Source organism: Sinocyclocheilus rhinocerous, unplaced genomic scaffold (assembly GCF_001515625.1).
Source record: "Sinocyclocheilus rhinocerous isolate Xijiao unplaced genomic scaffold, SAMN03320098_v1.1 scaffold2804, whole genome shotgun sequence".
Classification (NCBI taxonomy): domain Eukaryota; kingdom Metazoa; phylum Chordata; class Actinopteri; order Cypriniformes; family Cyprinidae; genus Sinocyclocheilus; species Sinocyclocheilus rhinocerous.
The window spans coordinates 829-17,766 of record NW_015662002.1 but is presented as its reverse complement, the minus strand read 5'-3'; the positions used below and the strand labels follow the sequence as shown (position 1 = coordinate 17,766).

Sequence of the window (16,938 nt, the reverse complement as noted above, 5' to 3'; positions counted from 1 at the left end):
ATGTCACTAGGTTTGAATCTACAACTTCATTGGCTAACAAATGCATTAATGTGACCAGATGGATATAAACAAATGCAAATAGATGGCAACAATGGTGACATTAAACATTTAAGACGGACTTGCGTGTGTTTTGGTCACATTGTTTTAACCGCTTGAGGTGCTGCTAATGTGCACGTCCTCTCAGTCTTGATAGCAAACTTTCTGCTGTCCTTTCTCCACAAATGCAGCGTCTAGTCAACAAATGAATTACCAAGTAATGATATGAAAACATGCACTATAGTATACTATAGCACTATAGTTCGTTGTCGATGTATTAAATGCACATCTGAAGTGTCCCGCCCTGTTCAGCGCACAGAATCACGTGACTAAACTGCACACGATGTCAGTGATCTCAGTCTCTAGAGGCCGCTCTTGTGCTGTATAACAAAGACTGTAGGGAGTTTGCTGTATAATGAGGACCTTCTCAGCTTCTCCAGCAACGGTCCCAACCCGGAAAAACTATCGGCATGGATTTTTGCTGATAACCAATAGTTCCGCCAATCAACTATCGGTGCCGATTAATTGGCAAAACCGATGCGTCAGTCATTTACTTCACCCCAGAAATAGCAAGAGCAGTCTCAGTCTCTTAGGACAGTTGGTCTGCGGTCACACAAAGACATTTCATGTTTGGACAGACTGGGACCGGACCCTCTGATTCCCCACTGCCGTCCACACTGTGTGATAAACACTGATGCCTGTGTGTGTGTCACAGAGGAAGGAGAGGTGTTCATCTGGGACGTGCAGAGCAGTAAGTGTCTGAAGAAGTTTCCAGATGACGGCTGTGTCAGAGGGACTTCTCTGGCTCTGTCCAGGGATGGCCTGTATCTGGCCTGTGGGTGAGTAACGTCAGAACGCCGTTTGTCTGTCACTTACTGAACGCAGAAGCTGATATCAGTGTCCCATCCTGCATTGAACATCAGCATTTACTAAGTCACCAAAACCTGTAGCCTACTCGGGTGAAAGTGCAAATATTTACTGTAGTAATTACTGAAGTTGAGGTAACGGTGTTAATAATGACCTGAGTCACTTTTCATTGGACTCTTCTTTACTCTTACTCAAGTAGTCAAGAATTACTAGCGACTGATTCAGAACAAGCAGGATAAAGTCCGTGAAGAAATATCTGATTCATGCTGTTTGTGCAAATTATGAGCAACGCTCAACATTACTGACATCACATGAACTGAAGCTCCAGACCCATGTCTGTATAATCAAGTATTGCACTGCTGAAGCATGATTGGCAGATCTGATAATTGCACAAGTATCCGTACAGCTGCTCCTAATAAATTGCTCAGCAGTGTGTGTGTGTGTGTGTATATATATATATATATATATATATATATATATATATGTGTGTGTATAAATAGACAAACTTCATATTGTAATGAATTGTAGATGACTGAAAAAGTGCATATTTTCTGTGTTCATAAGCTGCAGAATTGGATTTCAGATGCAGTTATTGGTGTAATCTGGCTTGTTTTTAGTTATACACAATAATGGGGTAGTTGGTAATTTGTTGGGATTTTTAGTTGCTGAATAATTTGGATAACTTTTTTTATTTTTTTCCTTTTAAGGTCCATCTTCCAAGTTTTACGGTGTTCTCCAATTTTCCACAATTCCAAAAGAAGACTATATTTCAAACCCGTTGTCTGGATTTCTCCCCGCGGAGCGGATTCTACTCTGTGGCCAATAATAAAGGCCATGCGCTGCTCTTCAGGTGAGAACAAACAACACCGATATGTTGCTGTCATGCCAGTTACATTCGTTTCCTTTTGTTTTTGCTGCATGTGCAATGTTAATTTGTTTCACAGGTTTAGCATTTAGACACTACTTTTCCAGATTAAGAACATTTAATAAACGTTTATTCTGTGTATTTTAAAATGCGTTTATAGGTCTCTTTAAATGTAATGTAATTAGGTTCATACATTTTAGGAAAGAAAAAGACAAACTATTTTAGATTGTCCAGTGCACTAAATGTAACTGGAAAGGAAAAGCATACCCTACATCAGTGGATCCCAAACTTTTTGCAGCGTGCACCCCTTTCTAGTGTTTGAGTTCAAGAATGAAGCAAGCGCCTGTCTTTATGAATGGACCACTGAATCATTGACTCAAATTATTAATTCAAAAATGCGAATCATTCAGTAGCCTAACGAAACACCGCTGACGCTGTGTGTTGCTCAGAGATGCGCGACAGTTCTGCTGCTAAGTTTGTTTGGAACTATTTCGTTAAACAAATCGAGCAAAAACGGTCACATTGACATTATTGTACTAAAATGTATGCCCTAAGTCACTTCATATTAACTACTCGTTTGAAGTCTTGTTTAAAATCAATGTCGAATTTACAATCTTACTGATTTTACTGCACTCTCTTAGTCGTGTCATGTTAATTAATTAGGCTAGGCTTTATGTAATAAATATAAAAACTAAATGTTTTACCGCAGTATGTTTCTTCTGTGTGCAGTTGTGTTCATTTGTTTCGATTTCTCCATGAGATTGTCTCATGTGAGTCTCGACTGCCGCGACCTTGTTACTATTGATTATCTATTATGAATTGCCGTTTACACCAAGTGTAATAAAATCAGAATCATTCTCGCCAAAATTTTGGTGCTTCCCTAATTTGATGTTTTAATTAGATTAGATTAGTTGTCTGGTCAGGCAAGTAAAATTATCTTTCACTTGCCCCTTCAAAAAATGCACACAGATCATCAAAAGCATTCTCTCGCGCACCCCTGCTGGTCGGTCTGTGCACCCCTAGGTGCGCGCCCCAGTTTGGGAACCGCTGCCCTACATGAACACACAGGTGCAGAACAAGCTGTGTTTGGGCTCCTCAGGTGAGCAGAGATGGGAAGACCGCTTTAGAAATCCATTGCTGAGTCAGTTCACATCGGGCATTAACCACTGCTCTCCAGGATACCAGACACTGTTTCTTGAATGAATGACTTTAAATGAATAGATCTAGAAAACAAGTGAATTGTTACACCTCTTTTACACTGATGGGTTTGCTATGCTAGTGTTATCCAGGTGTTGTATAAGCATGTGTATTGTTGTTTGTCTCTAGGCTTCTGCATTACTCTGACTTCTAGAGATGAAGCACCGCGTTCCACAAAGCAAACGGCTCAGACTGAATACATGTTGTACCTCTGTCAGCTCCTCGGAGTTCAGCTCAATAAACCTTTGCCACATGACTGTGAGAACCATTATGCTGTTGTACAAGTGTGCATTATTTACAGTTTGCTCATCCTAATACAGTCTGTCTTTGACGCTTGTCCTTGTCTTCAGACCTGCAATACAGCTCTTAAAATTACTTTGATTTTTATTCAGTTTAATGGAACAAAACTTCACATATATTCTTCCAGAGCAGCTTTACCAAGAGCGGCCATATAAATGCTGCAGTTAGCAACAGTGGCGAGAAGAGCTCACTAAGATGTTAAAGAAGGATAAACATTCAGAAGTATAGATGTGTCTGAAACTGAAAACCTTGATGAACTGAAAAAGCATGGAAAATGACCTTAAAAAGAATAATGAATTCTACCGAATAATATAAGACCCATTCAGCAGACACAGTCTGGTTTGCTGATAACAGGTGAACTAGAGGATAGCAGGACGTTATGCAATCACCTGTAAAACTGCAACACAATAATGAGTGTTAAGTGAATAACTCTATGAGGGAAATGAGTGGCATAACCGTCTCAGAAATCAGAGCTTGCCAAGAGAAAGCTTACTGAATCCATTCACATTTTCTGTTATTTGATATATACAGTGCATCCGGAAAGTATGCACAGCACTTGACTTTTTCCACATTTTATATTACAGCCTTATTCCAATATTGCTTAAATTCATTATTTTCCTCAAAATTCTACAAACAATACCCCATAATGACAACGTGAATGAAGTTTGTTTGAAATCTTTGCAAATTTATTAAAAATAAAAAAATTCACATGTACATAAGTATTCACAGCCTTTGCTCAATACATTGTTGAAGCACCTTTGGCACCAATTACAGCCTCATATGTTTGGGTATGATGCGACAAGCTTTGATCATCATCATTTGGCAATTATCTGTCATTCTTCTCCTCTTCACCTCTCAAGCTCTGTCAGGTTGGATGGGAGCAGATGCACATGTTCAGGTTTCTCCAGAAATATTTGATTGGGTTCAAGCCCAGGCTGTGGCCACTCTTGCTGTGTGCAGTCTAATAAAAAGTTTAATGCAGACTGGAAGATTGGATGAGTATAAGACTGAAAATGAATCATGGTCAGTGTATACTGAGCAAGTGGAGTTGTACATCATGGCCAATGACGTGGACGATACAAAACAAGTGACAACTTTTCTTAGTGAGACGGGAGCAGCAACATATGGATTGTTGCAGAATTTGATAAGCCTAAAGATGAAACGAAAGATTGTAAATATTCTGTGCAACCTTTGGTAATTTCCAACTGTTTTCGATTCAGGTCGGCCCACACTGTATGAGTTTCTGTCTTATGTTAAACATAAAAGAAGGTATTCTGAAGAATGCTGGTAATCAAACAGTTGTTGGTTCCCATTGGCTTCCATAGTATTTCTTTCCCTACTATGGAAGTCAATGGGAACCAACAACTGTCTGGTTTTTCAAAACATCTTCTTTTATGTTCAACGTAAGAAAGAAACTCATACAGGTTTGGAACGACATGAGGCTGAATAAATGATAACAGAATTTTCGTTTTTGGGTGAACTACTAAGGTCTAATTAGCGGCTATGGGCTGTCGCTGCATTTGATAATAGGTTTGATGGCACTACGGTGGGGCAACACCCCCTTGTTTATAGGTTTATGAAGACCATTCCCTTCCAGTCGCTAGAAGAGCTGTTCCAGGATGGGAACTCTCCATGGTGCTGGAGGCCTTGTCTCAACAGCCTTTTGAGCACCTGGGATATATCTCTCTCAAGCTTCTGTCCTTTAAGACATCTATGCTCCTGGCTTCAGCCAAACAGGTCAGTGATTTGCGTGCAGTCTCTGTTCATTCCTCGTGCACTAAATTATCTCAGTGGATCTGATGTATGTATGTTCTGTCCATACCCTGCAGGTTTACATTGACAGGACCAGCTCTTTCAGGAAGAGTGACTAGCTCTTCATTTCTTGGGCTCCTACTACTTTGTGATGTGTGAAGCACCACCTTTCCAGGTGACAAAACACCAGGTGCCAGGTTTCCAGGTGCACAAAACACAAGATAGTTCTCTTTAAAAACAAACAAGACTTTATTGATAAAAACCTAAGACGTGAACTAATCTAACACAAACGCACACATTCACACAAGTTGCAGAAAGAACATGAGAAAATAATTACTTTTAAGAGAGTGATAACATCGAATATGAAATCTTAAGTTTCTAGCAATATATGCAATTTCTTAGACCTGAATGAACCATCAATCATTTAATTTAACCCTCAAATTGAGTTTTAAATAAGGCTATTAAACTTTATATAAAATGCACCAGTTCAGCTAGAGTCTGGAGAGTCTAGAGATATTACATGTGTTGGGGATTCCTTTTGGCGGCATCATCAGGTGAAAAGGAGTTTCCCAGGTTTGTTGTCTTCGGAAACCAACCATGATGGGCTTTGGCTGAAGGATGGGTGTGGATTCTTGTCGGCTGGTTGAAGGTTGAGGGAGGCAAAGACAAAGTCGGAGACATGACTATTCGGCAAAACTTAACTTAGAAAAGCCTCTCAACGGAAAAGAAAAGAAAGAAGAGTTATGCAATGGAATGATGTTTGTCCTCTTGGCATCATTTTGGGATGATCTGATGCATTTTTGATATGTAAAGCCAGTCGCTGTGCTATTCAGTGTGGTGTGGAATTTGGTTTCTGTGAGAAACATATTAAATCTAGAGTATGATTTCGACAATGAGTAGGTCCTGAGACATGGTCTCGGAGGGAGTCTCAGTCTGGGCACTGTGTACTAGGAAAAGAATCAAACTCCCCTTATAGTGTTAACTCATGATTTCACTTGTGATAGTCATGATGTGTTATCTTTTCGACCATTAATCTTGTTTAAAGTTAACAATGTTGGAGGGGCTTTCCTAGTTCAGAGCATCTCATACTAAAGCTGTGGAAGAGTTAGTTATTTAGTTAGACTTGCTTCAAAATTGCTGGTGGCAGGATATCTGATTTATGGTCATCCATGTTGCCTTTGAGGCCTCATGTGGATGGTCAGTTCCAGTTCTGATTATGTGTGGGGATTACAAGGTAACTACCAATCAAGCCGCTAATACTGAAACATACTCTTTGCCATGTATTGAGTGCTAGGCACTCTTATTGGAGGAAGGCTATGTTCAATCTTGATCGATCTCACCTCAGCCTATCAACAGGTCTTATTGGATGAATATTCAAAGAAATGTATAACTATCAACATGTGTAAGGGCTTATATGTGTACAAATGTTTAGCTTTTGGAATTAGTTAAGCCCCATCCATTTCCAGCAGATCATGGAAAATTTAATGAGTGATCTGAAGGTGATTGTATATTTGGATGATCTGCTTATAATGGGCAGAGATGAGCAGGGACATCTGGCAAATATTTCCAAGGTTTTGCAGCACCTCCAAGAAAGTGGGGTAAGAGTGAATAAGTCAAAGTGTGAATAGGGGCAAACAGGAATTTAGTACCTGGGTCATGTGATAGACGGAAAGGGAGTGTATCCCACGAAGGACAAAGTTAGAACCATTCAAGAGGCACCGCCACCTTCAAATGTGAAAGAGCTTGGAGCGTTCCTTGGCTTAGTTAACTATTATGGTCGCTATTATTCCTCACCAAATCACTGTGTTGGCCCCATTCTACAGATTGGAAATGTGCATGCTTTAGCACGTATGCCTTTGTCTGAGATCAAAGATGCTGAAACTGAAGCAGTATTATCTCAAATTCACACTCTTTTGTCTGACCACTTCAAAGAAGCCCCTCTCAATGCAAGACAGATGGCCAGAGTGACAAGAATGGATTGTGAGCTCTATAGAAGTTTACGCTATATATCATGGAGGGGTGGCTGATTGAGGTGCTAGATGATTTGAAGGTGTATTTTATGAAGAGAGATGAATCAGAGCAAGAATGTGTGCTATGGGGCACAAGAGTGATTGTTCCATTCAAGTTGGTCATCTTGGTATTGTTAAAATGAAAGCCTTAGCTCACAAATATGTGAGGTGGCCAAAGATTGACTTGGATGTGAGTGTCTGAAGAGGTTGCGTATAGATTTTTCAGGGCCATTTCTTAATAATTTGTTTATGATATTTTGATGGATGCCCATTCAAAATAGCTAGAAGTCTTTTGTATGTCGCAAATTACTACTCAAGCAACAATTACCAGGTTGAAGACATCCAGCAACAAATTGATTGGCCGAGAGGTATGTCCAGATGTTTAAAATCGGCATGAAATCTGGTTAATGAAATATGTCTTTTGATGATAAAATTTCTTCTTTTTATTGCTGCACTATCGTATAACACCTAACAGCACCACAGGCCAGTCACCTGCTGAAGAGGCATATTCATAACAGACTGGACTTCCTTAAACCTAATAATCAAGAGACTGTTCGCAGGAAGCAGTATCTGCAAAAATACCTGCATGATCACTGAGCAACAGGGAGATCATTCAAAGTGGATGAACCAGTGTTCCTGAGTAGGACTGGAAGAGGAGATCCAAAGTGGCTGCCAGTAGTAGTAATGCAACAGACAGGCCTGGGATCATATGAGGTAAAGGACCAAGCATAATACACTGTGTTCAGACAGCATAGTGAGCAATTAAAATCACAATACTTCTCTTTAGATGCTCCAGGTGATCAAGGATGTCATAGACCTGCCTTTTCAGAACCTGCCTCTTCAGATATTCCACAGCAGCAGTGTGAAAAAGGGACCATTCTGATTGCTGAGACTAGTGATGAAGATCTGATGCCAGCTGATTTACAAATGTATACATTATGTGAGCCTGTGGTGCCACTTGAGACCCGTGCCGCACGTCCAGTGGACTTGAGGTGCCCAAAACGGACCATTAAATTACCACAGCATTTTAAAAACTGAAACATTTATAGATGATTTTTTTTAATATTGATGTAATGTGGTGTTTAATCTAAATGGGGGAGGTAATGTGATGTATGGGGAAAATGTGGTGTCATTGATGAACGTCTACATTGTATTTGGTACCTCTGGGCTTCTGTATATAGGTGACCTTATTTAAAGGGATAGTTCACCCAAAAATGAAAATTATGTCATTAATTCCCCTCATGTCGTTCCAAATCCGTAAGACCTTCGTTCATCTTCGGAACCCAAATTAAGATATTTTTGATGGAATCTGATCAGCATTGTTTACGTTCAGTAGACAGCGTGTGCATGCTGAACGTTAACAACGCTCATTACATTGATTACGTTTTGGGGTACTCTCCAAAATGGCGGAAGACAGTAACTCGGGGAGAAGAATTGCTGAATAAATTGTTATCATTGTTTTCTTTGCGCACAAAAAGTATTCTCATAGCTTTGTAAAATTACGGTTGAACCCCTGATGTCACATGGACTATTTTACCAATGTCCTTGCTACGTTTCTGTGCGTTGATCGTGGTAATATCCTTGCTGTCTATGGAGGGTCAGAGAGCTCTCAGATTCCATCAAAAACATCTTAATTTGTGTTCCGAAGATGAACGAAGGTCTTACGGGTTTGGAACGACATGAGGGTGAGTAATTAATGACAGAATTTTCATTTTTGGGGGAACTATCCCTTTAAGCAATTGTAGCAGGTGAGATGGAGTCAGGTGTGCTGTCCATTTGACAATGTTCAAGTAAAGCGTGCAAATGGCACTTGTCTGTATCTGCCTCATTAATATGTAACAACAGAGTACAAAATTATCTGATTGTGTCACGAGTCCGGTCCTTATTGTTCCTCCCGCTCGCCATCAGAGGGCTCTATCGCCATACTGACTACTGCTTCCCGGACTGCATTTCCTGTTACCCATTGCCCAGACTCATCATGCCTGATTGTTTCCACCTAAGTCTCATTATGAGTCTCTCCGTGTTTTCCTCGCTCCCTCGAGGACCACACCAGAGACTTTTTAGGCATTGCATATCTTACTGATTTCCCATATTTTGCACTGTTTGATTTTTTATTATGTACTCCATGAACAACTCCAAGCTATTGTCCTAGAAGGTTGCTTGTGGAATTGATTGATTATGCCTTGCTCCTAACTGGCTTCCCCTTCACTGTTAAGGAGGTTGAGGAGGACACCTCCCCTAAACAATTTTTTGAAGGGAAGCAGGCCCATCATGGTTTCCAGCACGTTCTGCCATAATGGTCAATAGTCCTGTGCTTTCAGCACCTTCCTGTCCTGTGGTTCCCACTCCAGTCCCTGTTCACAACATAGCTGCCATCCCAGAGCCTCAATCCTTCATGGCTGCCATTCCAGAGCCTTGTCCAGTCATGGCTGCCATCCCAGAGCCTCATTCTTTCATGGCTGCCATCCCAGATCCTCTACCTGTCATATCCGCCACTCCAGAGTCTCTTCACAAGATGGCCGCCAGTCCAGAGTCTTCAGAACATTCACGAACGTTGCACTTGAAGTGATTGAGGCATTGCCCAGGCAGTCGAGACTGGTGTCCAGTGTGGCAGACCCACTGCTGATGTCGGTATGAGTGGCAGGCATCCCAGTGGCCTCAGCGCTCTCAAGCTCCGCGGCTCCCGAAGTCATATCCCTGGTGGTTACACTTCCCATTTTGGGGCTTGCATTCTGGTGTGTTTGGGCCACGTATTGTTCTCCAGCTCCTCCCGAGGCAGCGGTGTCTGCTCCAGCTCCTCTCAAGGTGGTAGCACCCACCTTTGAACTCACAGTCTGCCCTGTCACAGCCATGGAGGCCGTCTCTGGACCCTTTGTCCGTCCTGTCACAGCCATGGAGGCCGTCTCTGGACCCTTTTTCTGTCCTGTCACGGCCAAGGAAGCCGTCCCATGAACTCTCTGCCTGTCCTGTCTCAACCATGCAGGCCATCTTTGAATTGTCTGTCTACACTGCCATGGCCAAGGAGGCCATTCGTGAACACTCTACCTGTCTTGCCATGGCCAGGAAGGCAGTTCGTGAACTTTCTATGCTTCCTGTCCAAGAAGTTGACCCTGAACTTAACTGAGTTCCCTGCCTTGGCCCTTGGGGCAGTAAATAAACTGTGCTCTATATTTTAGCTCCCCTGGGGTCTCCAACTCTGCTGTGGCTTCCTGCTCCACCCTCTCCGCCATGGTGGTCCTCAGCTCCGCCCATTCTGCCCTGGTTGTCTTCTGCTCCACCCTGGTGGTCTTCAGCTCTTCCTGCTCCACTCTGGTGGTCTCCTGCTCTGCCAACTCTGCCCTGGTTTCCCTGCTCCCCCTGCTCCGCCGACTCTGCCTCAGTCCCCAGGTCCTCCCCTAGCACATGGACCTGGTCCTCCTGTCCACCACCCTCCTGGACTGTTGTTTTGATTTTGCAGCATCTGGAAGCCGCTCCTTCAAGGGGGATTCTGTCACGAATCCAGTCCTTGTTGTTCCTCCCACTCGCTATCAGAGGGTTCTATCACCATACTGCCTATTGCTTCTCAGACTCCATTTCCCATTACCCAAACTCATCATGCCTGAATTGTTTTCTCCTGAATCACATTAACCCTGTTTGCTCACTCTTTATAGCCTGGTTCATTCAGTCATTCATTGTGAAGTCTTGCATGCGTTAAGTACTGCATTTCTAAGCTGTTATTTCCTGGTTTCCTGTGTCTTGCTTTATTCTGCCCATCGTTCTGGATTACTCTTTGTATGTGTTTCTTGTTATTGTTTGGACTGCTTTGCTGGTATATGACTTTTGTCTGTGTGTGGACTGTGATTGTGGATTACCCTCTGAATAAACACTACATTTGGATTCTCAGCCTAATTGTCTTGGAGCAGTTCATGACAGATTGTGTGTCTGAGCATTTTTGCAACACTTTTTGCTTTGCAATATGATTTTCTTTTATTGCCTACAAAGCTGGTAGGTGAGAATCACTGAAAAAAAAATAATAATAATTGCGCAAAATGATCATGTTGGCATGTTTTTTTTATATCAAATATATATTTTTATAGAGCCATAGAATGTTAAAACACTAACATATACCAACTTACAGCTTTTTTATTTTATGAAATCTCTCTGTAAGACACTGAAATAAGGTACATACAAAGCAATATGAATACAAACATCAGATTCTTGATAGTTCAAGCTGATATATGTGACACCTAGTCCACAGCTTCATCGTAGAGAAGAAGGCAGTGCATAATATTTCCTCCAGCTGCTGTGGGGCGTCACAATGCACAGACCACAGAGAATCCAAACACTGTACAATACTACATATAGACTACAGATAAACAGCCTTTTTGGCCTTGACATTTCAATTGGAGTACGTGTGTAGATGTGGTTATGTAGCCTAATTGTGTGGTTATACATGCAGTAATGATACTTGTTTTTCAATGAAGGTGTGTTTATGTTTTTGTCCATAATGGGAGGGCATCCCGGCTCTCCTGCACTAATGCGTTTATCCTCTTGTTCAGGGCCTGAATGAGGCTGGGCGGAATTTCATCTCAGTGAAGGGAATGGAGAAATCTTTGCCTTTCCACTCGGTCCAGATCACTCCCTGAGAGAAACCAGACACAGACCTTACAACTGGTGCATACAATGGACTAATATATATAAAATACAGTGCATTCAGAAAGTACTCAGACCCCCTTCACTTTTTTTCAATTTTGGTATTTTGCAGCCTGATACTACAATTGTTTAAATTCCTTTTTTTCTCTCCTTAATCTACACTCCATACCTCATAATGACAAAGTGAAAACAGAATATTATTTAATTTAATTTAATTAAAAATAATTTTATGTAAACGTATTAAAAAGAAAAAAACTGAAATATCACATTTACATACGTATTCAGACTCAGGGGCGCCGTAACAGGGGGGAAGGTTAGAACGATTTCAAGGGCCCGGTGAGGGAGAGGGGGCCCCGGATGTGTTTTTTACATGATTGCGGCAGGGCCTGGAAACCATAGCGACGCCCCTGTTCCGACCCTTTGCAACAACACTTGAAATTTAGCTCAGGTGCCTCCCCCATTTCTCTTGATCATTGCTGAGATGTTTCTACACCTTGACTGGAGTCCACCTGTGGTAAATTAAATTGATTGGACATTATTTGGAAAGGCACACACCTCTCTATAAAAGGCCTCACAGCTGATAATGCATATCAGAGCGAAAACCAGGCTTCCATATTTCTCAAATGGAAGAAGTTTGGCACAACCAGGACTCTTCCAAGAGCTGGTCGCCCAACCAAACTGAGCAATTGATGGAGAAGGGCCTTGTCTAGACTAGTGACCAAGAACCTGATGGTCACTCTAGTTGAGCTCCATGATCATATATGCCAATGGGAAAAACCTACAGAAGGACAAACATCACTGCAACACTCCACCAATCTGGGCTTTATGGCGGTATGGCCAAACTCAATCCTCTCCTCAGTGAAGACATATGAAAACACAATTGGAATTTTCAAAACCGCACCTAAAGGACCCTCAGACTCTGAGAAACAAGATTCTCTGGTCTGATGGTCCTCAATTCTAAGCATCATGTTTGAAAGAAACCAGCTCTGCTCATCACCTGCAGAGTACCGTCCCAAAAGTAAAGTGTGCTCGTAGCAGCCTCATGCTGTGGGGCTGTTTTTCAGCGGCAAGGACTTGGGAGACTGGTCAGGGTTGAGGAAAAGCTGAATGGAGCAAAGTACAGAGATATCCTCAATGAAAACCTGTTCCACAGAGCTCAGGACCTCAGATTGGGCCGTAGGTTCACCTTCCAACATGACAATGACCCTAAGCACACAGCCAAGGCAACACAGGAGTGGCTTAGGGACAACTCTGTGAATGTCCTGGAGTGGCCCAGCCAGAACCCTGACTTGAACCCTATCGAACATCTCTGGAGAGACCTGAAAATGGCTGTCCACCGACGCTCCCCATCCAACCTGCCCGAGCTTGAGAGGATTTGCAAAGAAGAATGGCAGAAAATCCCCCAGTCCAGGTGTGCAAAGCTTGTTGTATACCCAAAAAGACTCGAGGCTGTAATTGCTGCCAAAGGTGCTTCAACTAAGTACTGAGTACTTGAATACTTATGTAAATGTGATATTTCAGTTTTTCCTTTTTAATAAATCTGCAAAAATGTCAACAATTCTGTGTTTTTCTGTCAATTACACCTACAAAGCTAGATAGTTTGGTATGCGAGAAAAAAAAAAACTTGCCCAAAATGATCGTTAACATGTTTTTTTATATCAAATATATATTTTTTTTTATAGAACCATAGAATGTTAAAAACACTAACATATACCAACTTACAGCTTTTTTATTTTATGAAATCTTTCTGTAAGACACTGAAATATGGTACATACAAAGCAATATGAATACAAACATCAGACTCTTGGTAGTTCAAGCTGATATGCGTGACACCTAGTCCACAGCTTCATCGTAGAGAAGAAGGCAGTGCATAATATTTCTTCCAGCTGCTGTGGGGCGTCCCAATGCACAGAGCACAGAGAATCCAAACACTGTACAATCCTACATATAGACTACAGATAAACAGCCTTTTTGGCCTTGATATATTACAATTGGAGTATGTGTGTAGATGTAATTATGTAGTTTGATAGTGTAGTTATACGTGCAGTAATGATACTTGCTTTTCAATGATGGTGTGTTTAGGTTTATGTCCATAACGGGAGGGCGTCCCAGCTCTCCTGCAATAATGCGTTTCTCCTCATGTTCAGGGCCTGAATGAGGCTGGGCGGAATTTCATCTCACTGAAGGGAATGGAGAAATCCTTGCCTTTCCACTTGGTCCAGATCACTCCCTGAGAGAAACCAAACACAGACCTTACAACTGGTGCAGACCAATGGACTTGATACTTGAAGATATATATCTACATGTGTGTATGTGTGTATATATGGCTGTATGTATTGGGTGAAGTCAGCTGCTTTACCTGGTGGTTGGTGTTTGTGTTATAGAGGCCGTTGAGATTGGCCTCGTGGCAGTTCTTATACCACCAACCACCTCTGTAGGACATGGCACAGCGCGTGATGAACGGCTGAGGGTCTCTGTCCCGCGTGGAGAACGGCCGTCCGTTATGGTACGTCAGTGAGTCACCTGTACATGCATACATGCAGAGTTTTACAGGTGTACAACCTCATCCTGCCTACATGCACATAATGGCTGTCATCGCATGGAGTTCATGATAGACTCACCAGCTGTGCCAGAATATCCAGACACTCTGATGGTGTAGTGTTTTTTTGCATTGTCAATGGAGAACGAGGAATAGTGTGCGTACACGGACTCGTCTCCGGCTCTGAGGTCGACTCTCAGTGTCATTGGACTCATCTTAGTGAAGTTATGAAGCTGCTCATTTCCTAAAGCAGGGAGAAGACAGCATGTCATCCTCTAGAGGGCACCACAAACCTTCTTGACTGTTGTTTCACACTTGACTGTGTAACAGGTGCCTGTTACACAAATGTCTTCACTGTAAAACAGTGGGATTGTAATAATACAGTGTCCACTGCTTTTCCCATGTTTATGCTGTTTCAGAAAAATTATGCACTCCCTTTGCATCAGAAGAAGTGTGGTCCTGCATGATGACATAGGGACTTAACAGAGCTCTGAGCACAACAAATATCAGATGAAGTGAGTCATACTGTTTTTTATCTGCTTTTAACTTTAATATTTGGTATGTCCACCTTTTGCAGCAACTGCAGCAGCACACCTCTCTGGCATAGTGTCAGTATATTTCCTGAGAACTTCAACACTAATGTTATCCCATGGCTTCTGCAACTCAAGCCAAAGGCTTTCCTTTGAATGTACAATAGTTCTGTCCAGTTTATTTTCCAATTCGCCCCAAAATTCCTCGATGGGTTTGAGGTCCGGACTTTGAGGGGGCCAGTCCATCATTTTCAATGTTCCAGCAGATTCCTTCCGTTGCAGGTAGTTCCGGCAATAGTTCGTTTTACGGGTATTGTAATGGCCAATTCAACAAAAACAACTGAAACCTCTTAAATATGCACTGATCTAACAATTTTGGCCACCACTGTACACAGTGTATATATATATATATATATAATATATATATACACATATATATTTATTTATTTTATTTTTTTCAGTGCATCCTGACAATTTCTTCTCACTATGCACAATAATAATTTGCAGTAAATTCTCAATAACATGATAAAAAAAAAACAATGTTTTTACATTTAAATCAGCATAAAACAAAAGGCAGTGCTAGATAGGCCACTATCATGACGTATGAATTAGAAGTATTGTAGTGTCTATTCAGACTCTTTCACCATTGATCTCTTTAAGCCAAATGACAAAAACTTGTTTATTATGACTAATCACGTGGATCTTTTTTTCTGCAAATAGTTAAGCACATTATATGCTAAACAGACAGCACTACTATATAAATGCTACTACAAAAATATCTAAATATATCATTGTTCAAAATGTGTCCTGTACTGAGAATTTGGGGAGAATATGCGTGAAATGTGTTTAACTGTGAGTTAATATAATGTGAAAGCAAAACATAACGGTTCTAAAATGGGCCTTGTTTTACTTGCTAAATATAGCTCTCATTGGTTTTTTGATTTTATGGTGAAATGTGACATAATTTTTGACAGGTGTTTTGAGATTAATCTGACAAATACACTAGGGAAGAGTTATGATTAGCTGCTGGATGATTGCACAAAGACGCAGAGGCAGCAGAGGACAGACGGTCATCAGTACCGGTGGTGAAGTCTGTAGAGATGGCGCTCATGTACAGACCGTCCCGCTCGGCCTGCAGGTGCGCTGTGTATGTCGACGATGGGAACAGTCTGCTTAACTTCAACTCCTTGACCGTGTGGTCAAGAATCACTTCCTGTGTAGAGGAAACACATATTTATAACTATGACAGTCGGTCAGTTCACACAGTTACTGCTCAATGTGATGAGAGCGGTGGGTAACAGAGGCTGTTTCATGAGGACAAACTATCATAACACTGTGCTGCTGATATACTGTAGACATGCGCTCAGCTGATGTCAAAGTCTAACCTGAATGTCCTGGCCATCCATGTAATAGCTCAGCCTGTAACTGTTGACGGCTGCTACAGGTGCTTTCCAAGACAAAACCGCGGCACGAGGCGTAACCTGACTGGCTTTGAGATCACGAGGACCGTCCCCTTTTTTACCTGAAACATACAAAGGAAAACTTCTGCCTTAAACAGGTGCTATTAAAATAAAGAAACAAAAGATAGCACAAGCACGCAAAATAATGCACGGTGCCGACCGTATTTATGTGAATACACACCAGTGCAGGCATTTTGACACTCCGTGTTTTTACCGTTTTAGGCGCGCCACTGAAGACAAATCTACTATGCTTCTCCGTGTTCCACTCGGACCTCACGCACAGAAAACATCCAGTCAGAAGCGGATTGAGTTCTGTTTCGCGGCTTTGAGTTTTTAATACTGTCTGTCTTTTTACAGGGTGTCCGCGGGTCCTTAAAAAGTCTTAAATAACGTTTTCCTAATATAAGGCCTTAAAAAGTCTTAAAATGTCTTAAATTCGTTTTCGATGGGTCTTAAATATTTTTGGTCTCATTACCGCTAAAATATCTTCAGTCTGACAGACATAATGACTGTTTTCAATCATTGGACAGACCGAAGATGTTTTCTTCCAAAAATATGTTTTGTAAGTTACTGCATCATCAGAGAGAATCGCAGTAAGTTAGCAGAATACAGAATACAAGCTCGCGCTGAGGCTCACTCTGTTTGTCTCGAGACTTCAGAACAAATGAGCGGGACAGCACATAAACTCAGGTACAGGTAAAAATTCTAAATGTTTAGTTTATTCATAACATGATATAGTTAAATAACACCA

The 16,938-nt window shown here is 41.6% G+C and overlaps 1 protein-coding gene and 1 long non-coding RNA gene across 3 annotated transcripts; one reads left to right on the top strand and one right to left on the bottom strand.

Annotated features, from left to right (window-relative positions):
• The first annotated feature begins 1,615 nt into the window (after positions 1-1,615).
• LOC107727245 (uncharacterized) lies at positions 1,616-3,236 on the top strand. The gene is made up of 2 exons (XR_001638336.1): positions 1,616-1,753; positions 3,095-3,236. It is a non-coding gene; the product is annotated as an uncharacterized LOC107727245 (long non-coding RNA).
• Positions 3,237-11,079: 7,843 nt separating this feature from the next.
• Positions 11,080-14,436, bottom strand: LOC107727243 (tenascin-R-like). Of its 2 annotated transcripts, none has more exons than XM_016537047.1 (3): positions 14,280-14,436; positions 14,018-14,181; positions 11,080-11,647 (listed from the first exon to the last, which is right to left on the bottom strand). In XM_016537047.1, exons 1-3 carry the CDS (start codon positions 14,410-14,412, stop codon positions 11,561-11,563), a joined length of 384 nt encoding a protein of 127 aa, XP_016392533.1. In that variant the 5' UTR covers positions 14,413-14,436; the 3' UTR covers positions 11,080-11,560. The 2 variants fall into 2 exon arrangements, with proteins under 2 accessions (XP_016392533.1, XP_016392534.1); XM_016537048.1 differs by lacking the exon at positions 11,080-11,647 and adding an exon at positions 13,397-13,888.
• Positions 14,437-16,938: the final 2,502 nt, after the last annotated feature.

Coding starts and splice junctions, on each gene's coding strand:
- LOC107727243 (XM_016537047.1), bottom strand. CDS start 14,412: ATGAGTCCAATGACACTGAGAGTCGACCTCAGAGCCGGAGACGAGTCC. Junction 14,182..14,279: donor TGGATATTCTGGCACAGCTG/GTGAGTCTATCA, acceptor ATGCATGTACAG/GTGACTCACTGACGTACCAT. Junction 11,648..14,017: donor ACACAAACACCAACCACCAG/GTAAAGCAGCTG, acceptor GGTTTCTCTCAG/GGAGTGATCTGGACCGAGTG.